Source organism: Camelina sativa, chromosome 15 (assembly GCF_030686135.1).
Source record: "Camelina sativa cultivar CO46 ecotype springtype chromosome 15, ASM3068613v1".
In the NCBI taxonomy this organism is placed as follows: Eukaryota; Viridiplantae; Streptophyta; class Magnoliopsida; order Brassicales; family Brassicaceae; genus Camelina; species Camelina sativa.
In genome coordinates, this window is record NC_141894.1 from 5144199 (window position 1) to 5159703 (window position 15505).

The following is a 15505-nucleotide window of genomic DNA, read 5'->3' on the forward strand; positions in this document are numbered from 1 at the left end:
GAAAACGTGAAAATTGAAAATATCTTAGTATAATTTTTTTTAAAAATGTTGATAATGATGAAATGTAATATTATAATATCAATATATATTTGTACTTGATAGATTAAAAAAAAATATATTGGTTAAATATATATATATTTAAAAAATCTATCAAATCAACCAAAATATCCTAAAAAGAAGGAAAATAACAAAAGAAAAAGAAGGGAAATATTAGCTAAAAAGAAAGTTTTAGAACCTAAAAACAAAAGGAAAGAAGAATCTAAATTTCCAAATAGAAGAAACCCAAAAGTCACAAGTAAAGTACAAACTTAGGTAGGATTCAGAAGAAAAGAGTTCAGATTTCCAAAAGGGTTTAAGTATTTATTAGTCTCTGTCTCTCTCTCTGATAATAAAATTTAGTCTGGTCTCTCTGTGAGATTCTTTGGAAGGAAACCAAATACAGTATAGGAGGATGGCTTGGGATTTGCTTTTATGGATAATCTCCTTCTTCGTCAGCTTGGCTCTCGTCGCTTCCGTCTTCTATCAGGTAAATCTATTACTTTTGTTTTGTCCCCTCCTTTACTTTCCAATTAATTAGTTTGAGATTCTTAAATTCGAGATCTGTCCTCTGCGATTTCCTTAGTGTCGGAATTCTCTAGTTCTTTAAAAAAAAAAAAAACCCGAGCAACTTAGCTTTTTGCTGGGCATAGTTAAACCCGATCAGAATAAAACAAAATTAGGAATGGCACAATTTTGATTTCGTACCCGCAATTTATAACTTTTTGGGTACAGAGAGGAGGTTTCATTGTTCGTTCTTTTGCTACTAACTCAAAAAAGTTGTTCTTATTTCTGATTTGGATTTTGTCTGCAAAGTCTGACTAGAGTAGAATGTGAGATGATAACTTCGTCAATGGTAACAGATTTAGTGTAAAGCTCTTCTTTTTTTGCGAGTTATTATAGTCATTAGTTTTGATTGCGGTGTGATAGTTGAGTACATGAGATTCAATGAGATTATTAGATACTAGTACTACTACTACCACCAATAGTGTTTACTTAAAACTAACTAGTTGCCTCTGATAATGTAACTGATCCCCTTTTACTAGTCTCAGTTTCCATTTCTGTAACTGATATTAGTGTGGTTCTTTTTTTTTTTTTGTAGGTTATCTGTTTAACGGATTTAGAAGCTGATTACCTCAACCCTTTTGAAACAAGTACCCGCATCAACCGCTTAGTAATTCCTGAGTTTATCCTCCAAGGGTCACTCTGCCTTCTCTTCCTTTTCACATGGCATTGGGTCTTTTTTCTCGTCGCTCTCCCTGTAACAGTCTATCACGCTATGTTGTAAGTATCTCTCTCTCTCTCTCTTTCTATCCATCCATATTTGCTATTGACTCTTTCTTGATTTTTTTACATGCCTGGAAACTAATTAACCACCTGGTTCCCTTTGTTTTTAGATACAATGAGCGGCGTTATCTCATCGATGTCACTGAAGTATTCCGTACTATTAGCTTTGAAAAGAAGCTCCGGTTTACCAAGCTCGGCTTCTACATCTTTCTCTTCATCATGGTTGTCTTTAGGTAAAAAAACACTACTACAACTTTAGCTCTCCAATATCTATTTAACTCTCCCCTCAGTTTGGTTCTTCTACTATGAAGTTCCTACACTGAGTTCATAATTTTTGTTCTTTGCAGGCTTACTCTCTCGGCGGTCTATAGCTTCACGGAGGACGATGATCTACTTCATTTGTTTTGATTTATGCGCTCTTCTTTAACCACTCCCCATTTATTTGCTGAGTGTGTTTGAGAATATTGTGACACAGGTTTTTATATCCCTGCTTAGAATTAGCCAATTAGGGATTCATGATGTAGCTTTATATAATGTACTATTACAGGAAAATTCCTCACAAATCTTTTGACATGGATGGTTTCACCAATTTTTTTTTTTTTGCACAATATAATGTTTAGTCTCATAATTGAATTCATGAAATCATGTATCAAGAATGAGGATTGAAGAATGGTTGGGAATAAGGCTACATCGATCAGGAGACTACTAGACTCTAAATTAATTAAAGACTGAAAATTAGCTACTAGATACGTTAAGGTCAAACTATTTAATCCAAGCCAAAAGATTATGTCAAGATACAAGGGAGGCTACACTTTCCATACTTGGCCGTGGGTCAGTGGGTGCATCTTTCTTTCTTTTAACTCACAACGATTAGGCCATGTAAACCAGCAAATAGGCGCTGTTCACTTACCAAATAAAAACCAGAATGCATCGTATACATACCTCACTTAATTAATGCTAGATAGACCATTAGTAAACATGAAACAGAAAGTTACTATATGGTATCATGTAATTTCTGTTATTCAACTATATTACATGATCTCGTCTGTGTTTCTTATTTTGTCAAATAATGAGCTTTCGGCAGCTCTGTAATCTAAGCTGAATTCTATTTCAAAAAAAAAAAAAACCTATTTTACATGATGTTTGTTCTAATTAAAGATTAGAGATTAATACATCAGAGGCAATGCCATATATATATAGATGAAACTCTTGAATTTTATTATATATTTATGCTATGCATATATCATTTTTATATGTTCATAACATAACAATAATTTTGAAATGTGTATAATAAAGTTATTACTATAGTTACATAAATTTTTTTAAGGGAATGCATTCATTAATAATATACCGCGCGAGTAAGTTGACTTTACTATAAAAGACCTTGTAATGCCAAGGTAAATATATTACCATAAAAAATGTTGAATTAGCCTTAAAAAGGGTATGTTGAATTACTAATTATGAAGTTGACCAAAAAAAAAATTAAAAGGGTATAAATAGGTGCTGAGAATGAATTCGTAAGTTTGTATCCATCCTCACTCATCGCTCAGTAGCCAAAAAAGAGGGTCAAGCAGAGAGAGAGTTCGCACTTCTAAGGTTTCTTTCTGCATTTCTCTTCTCTATGACTCTATCTTCGATTTCTTGGTCTATTGTTTGTTCGAATCAACCTCTTATTTCGAGTTCATGAATCGCTTGCCACTTTTACGTACGTCAATGTGAACGATTGTCATGTTGTCTCTTAGGTTTTATTTATTTATTTATTTGGTTCCTTGTGGCTCATTCTCTGTTTATTTCTTGAAGTAGAAAGCTTGGCGTCGAAGAAAGTGTGTGCAAATGGAAGCGAAGAATAAGTTAAGAGTCGCCAAGTTGAAGAAACAGCGTCTTCGTAAATCATTGCTCAAGGCCAAGTCTCAAGCCTCTGATCTGTTGTCCTTCACGCTATCATGGAGAGATCTTGAATCTCATTTTGATTCAATTGAATCGGATCTTGTGAAGAGGTCACAAGAGATTGACTCAAGGGAGGAAAATCTGGAGAAGTGGTCACATGTGTTGAAGTCAAAGGCAAAACTTCTGGTGAAAAGTGCTCGGGAGATTGCATCAGCTGATGGATTCAGAAGACTTGTTGACGAAAACCAGAAGAAACTGGATAGGCTAAAGAGAGAGATCGAAACTGAGGAAAAGAAACGTTTACAGCTTCAGAAACTGAACCATGATCGTAAGATTGAACTAAAGTGGACAAGAGAGCAAGTGAATGCGTTGCAGAAGCATGGGATGAAACGCGCCGTTGTACATTTCAAAGAGAAGAGCTACGAGGAGATGTCGGAGGAGCTAAAGGATAAGTACGAGGAGATCTTGAAGAAAAGCAAGTCCGCGGAGAAGAAGCTGAGAGATTGTACCAAAGATCTTGAACAGAAAGAAGGAGAGCTTCGATGGGTGAGTATGCGATTGACAAAGCGTTTTGTGGAACTGGAGCGGGAAACGAGAAAGGTTAACTTGGAAAAGAGCAATATGATTATGTTGCGTAAACTTAATGAGGAAGCAGAAAGGAAGCTGCAACACTTGAACAAAGTACTAGAGGAGAAACAGAAAGAGGTTGATTCGTTTGAGTAGATACTCCGGTGAACGCAGGAACGTGAAGGGAAGAGGAAACAGCGATACCAGTGGAGATGAAAGTAGCTTAAAGAGAGCAAATATGTAATAGTATGAGAAAACTAGCTCACATTCAACTCTTGAACTTAGTTCGAATAAAATGTTACATAGGACAACAAATAAATTGATTGTTCACAAACTAGATTGAAAACTGATGAAAAAGAAGGCATTTTTACATATTTGACAAATAACAAAAAGGCAACATTTCTCAAACTCAATCTCAATCAGGTTGCTTGGTTGAGTTTGTCAGAAGACAAGAGTGTCTTTGCGAACCAAATTGCAGTGTCCCTAGCCGAGACACCATCATCTCCAAATGGTGTAAGCAAACCAGCAAGTTCTTCATATTTCTCTTGCTTTACAAGCCTTGCACATTTCTCTAACAAACACTCTAATGCATCTGCCCTTTCTTTACTCTGCGGCGGACCCAGTTTTGTGAGCTTACTTAGTACTGATGACATTTCACTCGCTGTTAGTTTCACCATCTTTGATCCATCGTCCTTCAGGCTTCCAGACAAACAGTCTTTTTCTATAGGAACTTCAGTAGATGTATGAGCAATACTAGTAGAAATGGACACAGTTTGCTGTTCCTTTGGTTCAGGTACTGCCTCCTGAGTTTCAGGTTCTTCAATGGCTCTTGGAGGGGAACATATTACTTCTTGAGCACTCACAACCCCAACATCCACATCACGTAACTGAGATTCCTCAGAGAAAATATTTTCAGTTTCTTTTGGCAGAGCATTTTCTTCGGTTTGCTTTTCTGTAGAGTAAACTGCAATCTCAGGAACAACTAATCCCTCATCCGACTTATGGCTAGTAGACTCAGAAATATTCAATGTGTCACAGCTTGGATCGATTCTTTTTGTAACAAGTTTATCTTCTGCACCATTTGTGGATGATGCTGGTTGTGATGAGCTGCTAGATCCAGTCTCTGCATTCGTCCAGAACGGATATAGATTTTCCAGACTGCGGGAAACCTCACTCTTCTCTCTCGAATCTCTTTCCTTCCCAAACTTCCCAGGCAATGAGTTTCTTCTTGCTTTATCTTTAGGGCTTACTGACTTTATCGGGAAAACAGGAAGATAAATAGGCGACAGGTTTTGGCATTGAAGAAGGTACGGTTGCAGAGATGGGTTCCTTAACAATTCACAGGCCTGCAGGATAGTTAGTACATAAATATTATCCAAGCAGTCAATATTGCACACAGTCAAGAATGATATATGTGCATAAACTTACTGTTGGCCGATACTCTGGTTTCTTCCTAAGCATAAGCTTTATCATTTGTTTCCTGTAATATGAAATAGTTGTGACTCTTTTCATGCTGTTTGTATTGGATTGAAGTGAATCATGTTTCTTAAATGAAGAAGAAACTTACAAGGTAGAGGAGTAGACAATCGGAAGAGGAGATATAAGGGATCTGTTTATTTTGTTGGTAAGTGCAGCCAGATCCTGTATATTTTCCACACAAACTTAGTTTCAGAAAAGTCATGAAAACATTGAATCAAAAACAATTTAGAGATAAGAAAGCTTAAGGTAGGCCCACCGGAGCTTTAAACGCAGGCTGGTGTGCTGTAATTTCATACATACAACAACCTGAACAAAGCAGCATAAATGTGATTCCTTTTAATGACTTAAAGAAGTTCACATATTGAAAGCTTAACTTACCCAGCGACCATATGTCAGATTTGTATCCATAGGGTTGATCTTCTAATACCTCAGGGCACATGCTGTTAGGAATACCCGAAACCTATGAAAAGGTACTATGGATGAGATATTCTAAATAGAAGTAATTGAATGATAACTAAATGTACAAATGGGTGTAGAGAGATACTATAAATAGAAAACAAAAAGTTGCAGATAACACACCATAGAAACTGGCTTTTCTGGATTTATAAGTTTCGCAAGACCATAATTACCTGCGCCATGAGTAGAGAGATTAAAGCTAACTAGAGCATTAAAAGACAAATATATAGATCTGAATGAAGAGTAAATTCAGGCTTCTCATTTATCATACCAAGCTGTATGTGATCATCTTTCGGTAGGAAGATATTTGAGCACTGCAAAGATAATCAATAATCAAAGAGCCATTCTTCACGAAATAATACAGAAAGGAATCACACACCAACAAAAGTAATGAAGTATGATCGACATATACCGTTAGATCCATGTGAACTACACGGTTTGAGTGCAAATAGTTAACAGCCAGTAATAATTGTGCCAACCATTTAAAGATTCTCTGCAGAATCACATGCAAATTCGTTATGAGTCAGTAAAGACAGTACCCGCACATCGTTTGTGTAGAGAACAAAAGAATAAACTGAAGTAGAGAGATTACTTCCTCTGGGAATAACTTTCCTCTCGCATTCTTAATAGCATAAGCCCTGATTTGGAAACAAAATAGTTGTCTGATTCAGTAATCCACAACATGGAGGCTGAGCGCCACAGAGAAAGATTATAAATGGTAAATATAGATTCCAAGGAATTTAACTCACATGTTCCCTCCCTCACAGTAAGCAGTAAAAATGCAGGCGTTATTGTCCTGTGAAAATTTTAAAAGAATCTGTTAAAAACTGATGAAAGTCATTATAACTTTGTTCATAAACAGAACATTTATTGATGTCCAACTTCTTATACCTTGTCAATCCAAGAATCTTCAAACTGCACGATATAAGGATTCTTTAAACTTGAGAGCAATTTCATCTGCAACCCAAATAAGAGAAGTTGATGAATATAAAACATTGACCTGAGATTTAATGGAATAACATACACTAACTGGAAAGTTAAATGCCAAATCCATAAATCAATTGGGTGGTTGAACAAACTCAGAATCCTGAATGCAAATAAAGTGCCAATATTTGTCTTATGAATTTAAAGATCATTGATATATATATAGTTAGTTTTACCTCTTGGAAAGCGGTTTGCTTTAACTTGTCAGTGTGTTTAGCAAGGCAGATCTTCTTCATTGCATACCTAATCGATACCAAGAACCATAAAGAAAGACATGAAAACCAACATATATAGCACAAACAGCTTTTGGATCAAAACAGAATACAAACAAACAAAAGGGAAGAAAAAAAAACTTTTGCTTTAATGGATTTTTCAGGTAGAAAGTAATCTACACAACCAAAACTCATTATTACAAGACCAAAAAACCCAAAACCTTTGCAAAGGGTTTTGTTTCGTCCGTACTAGATACTTACATAGAGTAAATCGTCGTCTCCTTAAACCCTAATTAATAACCAACTTGAAATTGCGGTTAAGAATCTTACATTTTGTCTTCAATTTCATGAAGAACCACGAAATCGGAAGCAGACTTGCCTCTCCTAACCTGCTCCACCACATGATAGTTGTCGAGAGTGAACTTATGTTCCTCTTCGCAATCTCCATTTGCCTCCATTTGCATGAAATCTTCAACAACCAAAAAAATTAAAAAACCTCCCAAAGAAACCACAAAGCTAAAAAGAAAACACAAAAAAATTTCAGCTTGAAGAGAGCAGCTAAAAGGGACAAAGACAACCCAGCAAAAAAAAAATAAAAAATAAAAATCTTGGGATTTCGAGAAAGAGAAGACGATCAAACGCAAGTCCTGAAGTCCCCTTGTAGTAGTAACAAAAAAACAATAAATGGTGAGAGAAGCCGAGGACGGAGGAGGAGGAGAGGGATGTTGAAATCGCCCACCTTAACAAGAAGAATCCAATGTCATGTCTTTCTCCGCACAGAATTTACTTTTTTTTTTCTTCTTTTTTTTCCCTACGGTATTATTATTTTTATTTAATGTTTTAGAAAAATACATTAAAATATTATTATTTGTTGGCAAAAGTATTTTCATATTTTTTATAGAGTGTCGGTCGGCTATGGGAATTAAAAAAAACGTTAGCAAAAGTTGAAAACGCTCACAAGATAAATGTTTAAAAAAAAAACAAAATACTCACATCCCTAATTTATACTATTTTTTTGTTTTTTTTGCCGTCAGGTTCCCAAGTTCTTTTTAAGGATAATGTTTTAATGTTTGAGCATGACTATAGTAACTTAGTAAGGGTTAGTAAATGAGAATGTAGTTTTTACTTTTGAATAACATATATTTTCTTTACATTTTTACGAAATTATGTTACTTTATGAATTCACATGATATTTTTGATGTATTATTTGGCGAGAAATAATGGTATATGATAAATAATATCTCTTTTAACTAAAAATTTGCCCTTACCCTCAGTCTGCAACTGTTCCAAGAAGAAATAGTCCTGCGCCTCAAGAAGCTCCAGTTGTTAATGGAGGGATGGATGATGAAATCAAAAGGTCTGATCTAAACTCTCAATCTCACGTCTCTGATGATTCCTTACCAGCTCCCTTTTCTCAACCTCCAAGGCTAGAATCCCCTCCGCTCAACCCTGAGGAAATAGCAGCGGCATCCCCTTACTTTCCTCATCCTGGTATCGAAAGATTTCAACAATTTGCTGTTCCAATACCTCAATCGGCCTTAGGCAAGCAGAAATCTTCAACAGGTTCTACTAGTGCCCTTAAGCCTGAAAAAGAAATCTATTCCAAGACTCCAAGATGTTTTGAGGTTGGTGAATCATCAAAGCGCAAAAGTTCACGTCCTGATCCGAAGGTTTCTTATGGGAATCAAAGACACAAGAGTATGGGTGCTGAATTAGGAGAGTTCCATAAACCTCCTAAGAAAAGGTAGTTTCACTCTGCAAATTCTGTCATGACTTTTTGGTTCCTGTAACATGATTACAGGTTATGGTGGAATACGTATTCTACAGCAGATTAGGATATCTCCTTTTGGTTCTGTTTTAGAATCATTCACCCATTAGTTTAACAGCTCTTGGCCAAGCCTTACTGAAGATCAATTGAAGACAACGATTATCAAGATCAGCTCTTAGCTTCTTCTGTAATAGTTCGTTTTACTTTTGAATCAAGTGGCTACTCCACTAACTTGCTCGTTGTAATGGCTTTTGTATGAAATAAAGATATATAAAACACTGGTGAAAAAAAAAAACTAAAAATTATGATATTTGTTTATCGGATAACTGAAATTGTGTAATCACGTCCAAAAAAGTTTTACTAATTTGAATATCGCATAATATATAACCAATGAAAATATCAAAATCATTTTTCTCAAATACTATCAAGTATAATAAAGATCATTTATTATATATAATTATCCTATATTTAATTTATTTCATAATTTTTTTAGTGTTTTTTCAAATTTTAAATGTAAATGTTATCTTAAAAAAAAAAAAAAATCGTTGTGTTTATGTGATAAATTTAAACGAAAAGATAAAATAATATACTTTCGAAAACTTTTGAACGAAATATTCGAAACATTAAAACAAGCAGATTTATCACTTGGGTGTGAATCGTGTGATAGCCATTTATGAGTTTATCGATCTCATTAAGTTTTTTTTTTTTTTTTTTTTTTTGTGTGTGGCTCAATTGAAAGTTACATTACATCCAAATTAATCACCATAGCAGAGATTGTCAGTTATAGGAAGACAATTAGAAAGAAGAAGAAAAAACAAGTTTTGATTAATTGTGCTCAATTAAAGTCATCATACACATAAACTGATTTTGGTGAAAAATCAGTGATTGGTTTGTTATAGAGGTTGACCACTTATCCACCTCCTGAAAATGCATAACCGAGCTCTCCACTGGTTTATACTCACTACTCACTCGTGTGTCCGCCTCCCTATAAACCAAAAATCCTATAAAAAACAACAAAGAAATAAACATATACTACTTACTATTTATGTACTTAATTAATAGCATTTCATATACTGTATGTAAAATACCCGCTTTGATAGTGACAAATGTCATCTTATTCGCATATATCCTTGCGTTTGCGTATCTATCTACCAAAAAGAAGAAAAGAAAGTCAATCTCATAAAGAGAAGAGAACCATGGATTAATGCGTCAATGTCGTTGTTGTGTCATTTAGTTTTTATATCCGTGGTAGAAATAGAATGCACATTCTTAACAAACGAAAATGCGTATTAAATTAGACAAACAAAAGAAAAGTTGTATAATAGAATGGTTGAGAGATCTGATCTATGCTTGATTTGCAAGGAAAGGTACTAATTACATATCGTGATCACCACTGTTTCACCATAAATGTCAAATGTTAACAATTGAAGCTTAAAAGAAAGCAAAGATGATTTTTTCTTGAGAAGAAAGCAAAGGTCAAACTAATGCCAAATGTTTTTGTTTGGTACCGTTAAGTTGGCTTCATAAACTAAACTTCGATAGAGAGACAAAAGTCATATTCTCTCATAAGAAGAAAATGAGCCGCGTGGAGTTGCCAGAATCCACCACAACACAATTAATGGAGGGCATGCAAAATTAGTTACAAGAGTAAACTGCTAATGATAAAGTCTAGTTCTTTGTTGTTTACACATTGTACATTTTACCTGTAAGTCGGAAATCAGACAAAAGCACCTGAAAAAAAAGATGACAAAATCTATTGCAAGCAACATACAACATAGACAGGAACATTGTTCGTCTCGACCCAAATCTATTCGTCTAAAATATTAGAATGAGCAATAAATACAAAAGTGTGTACATCTTAAAAGGTTTTTTTTTTTTTATGTGCACCATCTGCCACGTGGCTTTGTCGTTTCGAAAAAAGAGTTTTTTTTTGGTTTGATGCAGGCAGTTGAATGAAAGAGAGGATGCAACAATACTCAAATTAGGGTTCATTGTACTAAAAAAAAGATATCTTGGAGACGCGATGGAAGTAGTAGAACTAGACTTCAAGTATTCCGATGTTGGAGTTTGGAAAGAGGCTCTATCATCGTACGAGTCCCGAATCGAGTCACTGAACAAACCAGAACTCGTCTCTCTCGACAAATTCTACCGCAACGGACTCCCTCGTCTTCTTCACGACCGAGACCCTAACCCTTACCTCACCACCTCCGAGCTTTCTCAACTCATGAAATGGAAGCTCTCTCGCGGCAAATGGCGGTACTTTTTTTTTCTTTCTCTCTTCTTTTACGAGATTGAGTTTTACCCTTTTGATGATGGTAATTCATCTTCCTTCCTTCCAAAGGCCGCGTCTGTTGGATTTCGTGTCGTCTCTGGACGATTCAGTGGTGAAATCTGCTTCTGAGAAAGCTTTTAAATCGCTCCCTGACATCTCCAAGGCTGTGAAAGAGCTCACGGTGCTTAAGGGCGTTGGTCCGGCCACCGCCTCCGCTGTTCTTGCTGCTTACGCCCCTGACATTGCACCATTTATGTCCGACGAGGTACATCTCTCTTTCAATCTCTGAGAAATCAAGAACCTTGGATTCTTTTTCACTTTTCCTCTGTTTTTTTTCTAAGTTTTAATTTTGGGTGAACTATCTAATGTGGAAGGAAAGGCAATGGAGGTGGCTCTTGGTAGCTCAAAGGATTACTCTTTGAAGCAATACTTGTTGTTTGTAACCAAGCTACATGATAAATCAAAGGTTAGTTAGTTCGTTAAGTCTCTCTAGAGTACAAGTGATCTTAATTATAATGTGTTCTAAAGCTCTGTCCAAACTAGGATGACACTTGAAACTTAATTTCCACAGAGTCTTGCTTACTCTTTCATTTCTTTCAATCTGATTTTGTGGTAGAAAACATTGTAGCTTTGATTGAAGTCGTTTTAACATTTTCGGGAATGTTAAGAGGTAGCAGATTTAAATTTGGACTAGTTGTGTTGCCTTAAAAATCAGATTATTGGATGGATATATTGTTGTAGGAATTAAAGGTGAAGGGAGAGTGGGATGGGCCTTCAGATATCGAACGAGCTCTATGGAGTTGTACTGTGCGTGCAAAGTCACAACCAGAGAAGAGCTCTTCGGGGAAGAAAAGAAAACGGTAGGACACCAAAAAAATGTAACTTTTGCAGAATTTGTGTAGATTTTTTTTATCTCTTCATTCATAATCAAGACAGAATCATGAATTTATCACTTCAGCTCTTCTGGAAGTCATATCCGTAATTGTTGAACTGTATCCAATGTTTATCAGAATTCTGAGTGTTTTGAGGAATCATGTAACTTTCCCCTTTATTTGGCCTCAAACGCAAAGTTAAATTCTTTACAAACCACCACCATATCAAATGTCGCAAAGAGTTTTCAGCTACAGGAGAAGATATGTGTTGTGGTCGATGCTAAAGTCACCAATCCATATACTTAAATTCTTTGGTTGCTGAGAGGCTGTTACAGAGGTTGGGAAGGATGTTGTGTCGTCTAAGAAGAAGAACTGAAGAATATAGATACCATTAATTCTCTCCAACTTACATCAAATAATGGGTATCCTGCGAAGAGAAAAACAAGAACTATGTTTGCTTCTTGCTTCAAAGCTCAAAGATGGTTCTTAGTACAATAGAAAGTGATCTTAATCCGAAAACGAACTGATGTAAATAAACTAAACAAAATACAAATCAAAGCACAATAATACTTCGTTACAGGTGAGCCTCCTTACTCCACTCACTGACTCAATTCCATCACCCAGGTTTTCGTAATTTGTGTCCTCTACTTTTTGGTCTATCACATAGACTTAAAAAGAAGACAAAAGTTGAAGCCTTGCGACACATCCATTGTGTTCGTTCTCTCTCTCTCTCATACATGTTTTAAACTTTTAATTACGGGAGAACCAACAACAACCGATATCAAGATTTTGTCTGAGGAACTATAGCAGTTGTGAAGGTATTTCAAGATTCTATAAAATTTCATGACTTTATGAGTCTCAAGTGAGCATAATACTTTAGCAGGTACTAGAAAACAAAAAAAGGGTGCATTCTTTCATTCAAAATACTAGTAGAAAACCAAACTAGTAATTCAACAACACCTTTTCAGATGATATACATTATCATCAAAACAACTTAACAAGCACTTTCGGTTCCAACATCATGACAAGATCACACTCCAAGGTTAAATTTTGTGTGTGTTTAAAGAGGTTGGCCACTTATCCACCTCTTGAACAAGATTGAATTCTCCTCTGGTTTATAGTCTAACGTGTGCCCGCCTCCCTATATAATTAAGAAACCAGACCAAACAAACCGATTTTTAAAAACGTGATATAAAAAAGATTTGCATTAATATGTCAACAAAAAAATGTGGATGTAAGAGTTACTTTCACAGTTGCAAATGTCATCTTGTTAGCATACGTCGTTGTGTATCTGCAAATTAAAAACGTTGGGACGAACATGCTTATACAAATGAAAGAAAGAAAAATTGATATTGTATACTTACCCAGCAACTTGATCGAGTATCATCCATGGCCTCCATTTGTCAATAATGGAATAGTTGAGAGATTTTATCCAGTCATGAGTTCCAACGTAAGGTGTTAGCATGTCGTGATCTCCACTATTCACCAGACACACCATGCAATCCAGAAAAAAAGCTTATAGACAACTATAACGAAAGCACAAGCTACTAGCTAGTAGTAAAGAAGTAGTTAATTTTATATACTGACCTGAAGATGAGAGATCGATAGCCTTCAATGCTGTTCTGCTTATGGTACGGTACGCTGCTTTTTATGTCTTTATTGTTTTGCAAACTCCATTTACATCGTTCCCATTTACCTGTAGTACCCTGCAATTAAAAATCCTCATAGAGTTTGGTCATCATAATTTTATCAATGATCAGTCATCTTAACTAGTGATATACCTCCACAACATTAAGTGCTCTGCGTACGGTCTCGTTATTGGCCCAGTATTCAGATAACATAGAACGATACGACTGCCAAAAAAACCTTGTCAATATTCTTCTCTAACTAGTGGCTAGGCCAAAGATACCAAGAAGCTTACATGGCAATCAGGAGATGTAAGGTCACATTTTGGTGCTAGAATAAGGTTTTCATATATTCCAGAAACACACTGTAAATAACCACAAATTCTAAGTTAGTGATTATATTTTTTCCACCATTTGCGCCAACTAAATTCCAGATTGTGTACCTTGTCATAGTCTTCAATGTGTTCCAAGCATTCTGTGTTAAGAGGATCTACGACAACATAGTTTCCTCTACAGCTTCTCTTCAAAGACTACAAAGTAAGAGTTTGCTAACTAGCTACTTCATTATTGTGGCAAAATACGAAAGCATCCTATAGATAAATTATGTAACTGTACCTCATATAATTCATCAGAGATGAGTGTCATTCTATGAGCAAATTGAATGCGAGAGTTTATATCAAGATCAGAGTCTGTTACCGGGCTTCCGATCACATAGCCCTGTTGTTGGACGGGCAAACCAAAAAAATCTTCATTCATAAAATGATCCATAAGGTATATAGAAATACTGGAAAACACTGATGAACCTGAAGCCTTATTTGAGGTTTGCAGCATATACAATTTCCTGTGATAAATTGATGAAATAAATGATCAAGAAACTGGAGTCAAAAGAAAAGGGCTTGCATGCATAAGGATTGAAGTGATAAGAACTTACCATTTGAGATTTCTTGAACGATGACCGGAATCATCTTACCAGAATAAGAATTTCCGCCGGCATAGAAAGGATTGGTGAGATACTCAGGATGCTTGGCTAGCCACTGCACAACCAACTCTAAAAATGTCTAAAGAGTAAACACAAATTAATACTTTAGTGGATATCTGATTTTTTCCCATTACTTTACGAAGAAACTCATCGACCCGCTTAGCTGATCTTGTGTCACTTGGTATATCAGCTAGTGGATTTGTTGAGTAGGAGAAGCCAGTCCCAACTGGCTGATCCAAATAGATTATATTCGCAACCTGAAAAGAATCAAAGATCGGTCCACAACTTGAAGAGATGAAGAATAGTTTCATTGAGTTTATAATTAATCATGAATACAACTAGTGTCTAACCTTTGTCCATGAATATGTAGTAGAGACCAACGTGGGGACACTTCCATTGTAGGCCTCAACCTTGAAACCAAGGGGCCCTGATTTTTGTTTTCCAATACAAACAAGTCACTGAATCATTCTGCAGAGACAGATTAGAATGAGCTAAATTGCAGATTTATTACCATTCTCATAAATAAGACCAGTGAAAGAAGAGCAACCAGGTCCTCCACTTAACCAGAGAAGAAGAGGGTCTTGTTCTGGATTTCTCTCAGATTTGATGAAGTAGTAGAACATTTGATCTTCCTCTGCCTCTCCAACACCAATGTACCTTAATCATTTAACTCCAAAACTTAGAATACAGAGTCATACATAAATGATTATAAAGCTACATTATGAAGAGGAACATACCCAGTTTCGAGCTCGAAGGGAAGAGGGCCATCAAAACCAGGAAGATATCTGACGATAGAACTTGAATCAGCATGCTTAGTCAACAGAAGAACCAGTTGAAGCAGCAGCAGCAACTTGTTTATCCAGGAACCCATCCTTTTTTTTTTTTTTTAGTTTTTGAGTTTTATGACAAAAACATCTTTATACTCGAAGAAAACAGAGACGTTGACCCAAACAAATATCTGTTTTGGTCTTTGTTATTGTTCCGTCTGCAACAGGTTAAAGAATAGAAGAAAACTAGGTTTTTGAGATGAAAAGTTGGGCACGTGACAATGCACGTGGAAGGGACAAATTCGCGTGTAACA

At 35.7% G+C, this 15505-nt stretch overlaps 5 protein-coding genes and 1 pseudogene across 7 annotated transcripts; 4 read left to right on the top strand and 2 right to left on the bottom strand.

Moving 5' to 3' along the window:
• The first annotated feature begins 201 nt into the window (after positions 1 to 201).
• LOC104745435 (protein cornichon homolog 1) lies at positions 202 to 1896 on the top strand. The gene is made up of 4 exons (XM_010466668.3): positions 202 to 526; positions 1139 to 1320; positions 1434 to 1556; positions 1671 to 1896. The coding sequence occupies exons 1-4, from the start codon at positions 452 to 454 to the stop codon at positions 1729 to 1731; spliced, it is 441 nt and encodes a 146-aa protein (XP_010464970.1). The 5' UTR covers positions 202 to 451; the 3' UTR covers positions 1732 to 1896.
• Positions 1897 to 2868: 972 nt separating this feature from the next.
• LOC104745438 (uncharacterized) lies at positions 2869 to 4306 on the top strand (annotated as a pseudogene). Its single transcript, XR_015583004.1, has 2 exons — positions 2869 to 2919; positions 3127 to 4306. The product of XR_015583004.1 is annotated as an uncharacterized LOC104745438 (transcript).
• Positions 4022 to 7780, bottom strand: LOC104745436 (serine/threonine-protein kinase Nek7). The gene is made up of 14 exons (XM_010466669.3): positions 7648 to 7780; positions 7239 to 7377; positions 6873 to 6939; positions 6604 to 6669; positions 6462 to 6508; positions 6305 to 6350; positions 6125 to 6205; positions 5984 to 6026; positions 5836 to 5885; positions 5635 to 5716; positions 5513 to 5562; positions 5345 to 5418; positions 5206 to 5257; positions 4022 to 5123 (listed from the first exon to the last, which is right to left on the bottom strand). Exons 2-14 carry the CDS (start codon positions 7370 to 7372, stop codon positions 4197 to 4199), a joined length of 1719 nt encoding a protein of 572 aa, XP_010464971.1. The 5' UTR covers positions 7373 to 7377; positions 7648 to 7780; the 3' UTR covers positions 4022 to 4196.
• Positions 7593 to 8743, top strand: LOC104748150 (uncharacterized). The gene is made up of 4 exons (XM_010469833.2): positions 7593 to 7632; positions 7943 to 8007; positions 8183 to 8652; positions 8710 to 8743. Exons 1-4 carry the CDS (start codon positions 7593 to 7595, stop codon positions 8741 to 8743), a joined length of 609 nt encoding a protein of 202 aa, XP_010468135.2.
• Positions 8744 to 10213: 1470 nt separating this feature from the next.
• On the top strand, positions 10214 to 11997 carry LOC104745439 (uncharacterized). Of its 2 annotated transcripts, none has more exons than XM_010466670.3 (4): positions 10214 to 10932; positions 11018 to 11213; positions 11328 to 11414; positions 11690 to 11997. In XM_010466670.3, the coding sequence occupies exons 1-4, from the start codon at positions 10700 to 10702 to the stop codon at positions 11810 to 11812; spliced, it is 639 nt and encodes a 212-aa protein (XP_010464972.1). In that variant the 5' UTR covers positions 10214 to 10699; the 3' UTR covers positions 11813 to 11997. The 2 variants fall into 2 exon arrangements, with proteins under 2 accessions (XP_010464972.1, XP_010464976.1); XM_010466674.3 differs by having other exon boundaries at positions 10589 to 10932; positions 11323 to 11414.
• Positions 11998 to 12707: 710 nt separating this feature from the next.
• LOC104745440 (serine carboxypeptidase-like 16) lies at positions 12708 to 15416 on the bottom strand. Its single transcript, XM_010466675.3, has 14 exons — positions 15162 to 15416; positions 14936 to 15081; positions 14775 to 14851; positions 14559 to 14681; positions 14377 to 14479; positions 14249 to 14286; positions 14061 to 14162; positions 13889 to 13975; positions 13742 to 13810; positions 13602 to 13673; positions 13408 to 13526; positions 13185 to 13298; positions 13066 to 13111; positions 12708 to 12961 (listed from the first exon to the last, which is right to left on the bottom strand). The coding sequence occupies exons 1-14, from the start codon at positions 15293 to 15295 to the stop codon at positions 12881 to 12883; spliced, it is 1311 nt and encodes a 436-aa protein (XP_010464977.1). The 5' UTR covers positions 15296 to 15416; the 3' UTR covers positions 12708 to 12880.
• Positions 15417 to 15505: the final 89 nt, after the last annotated feature.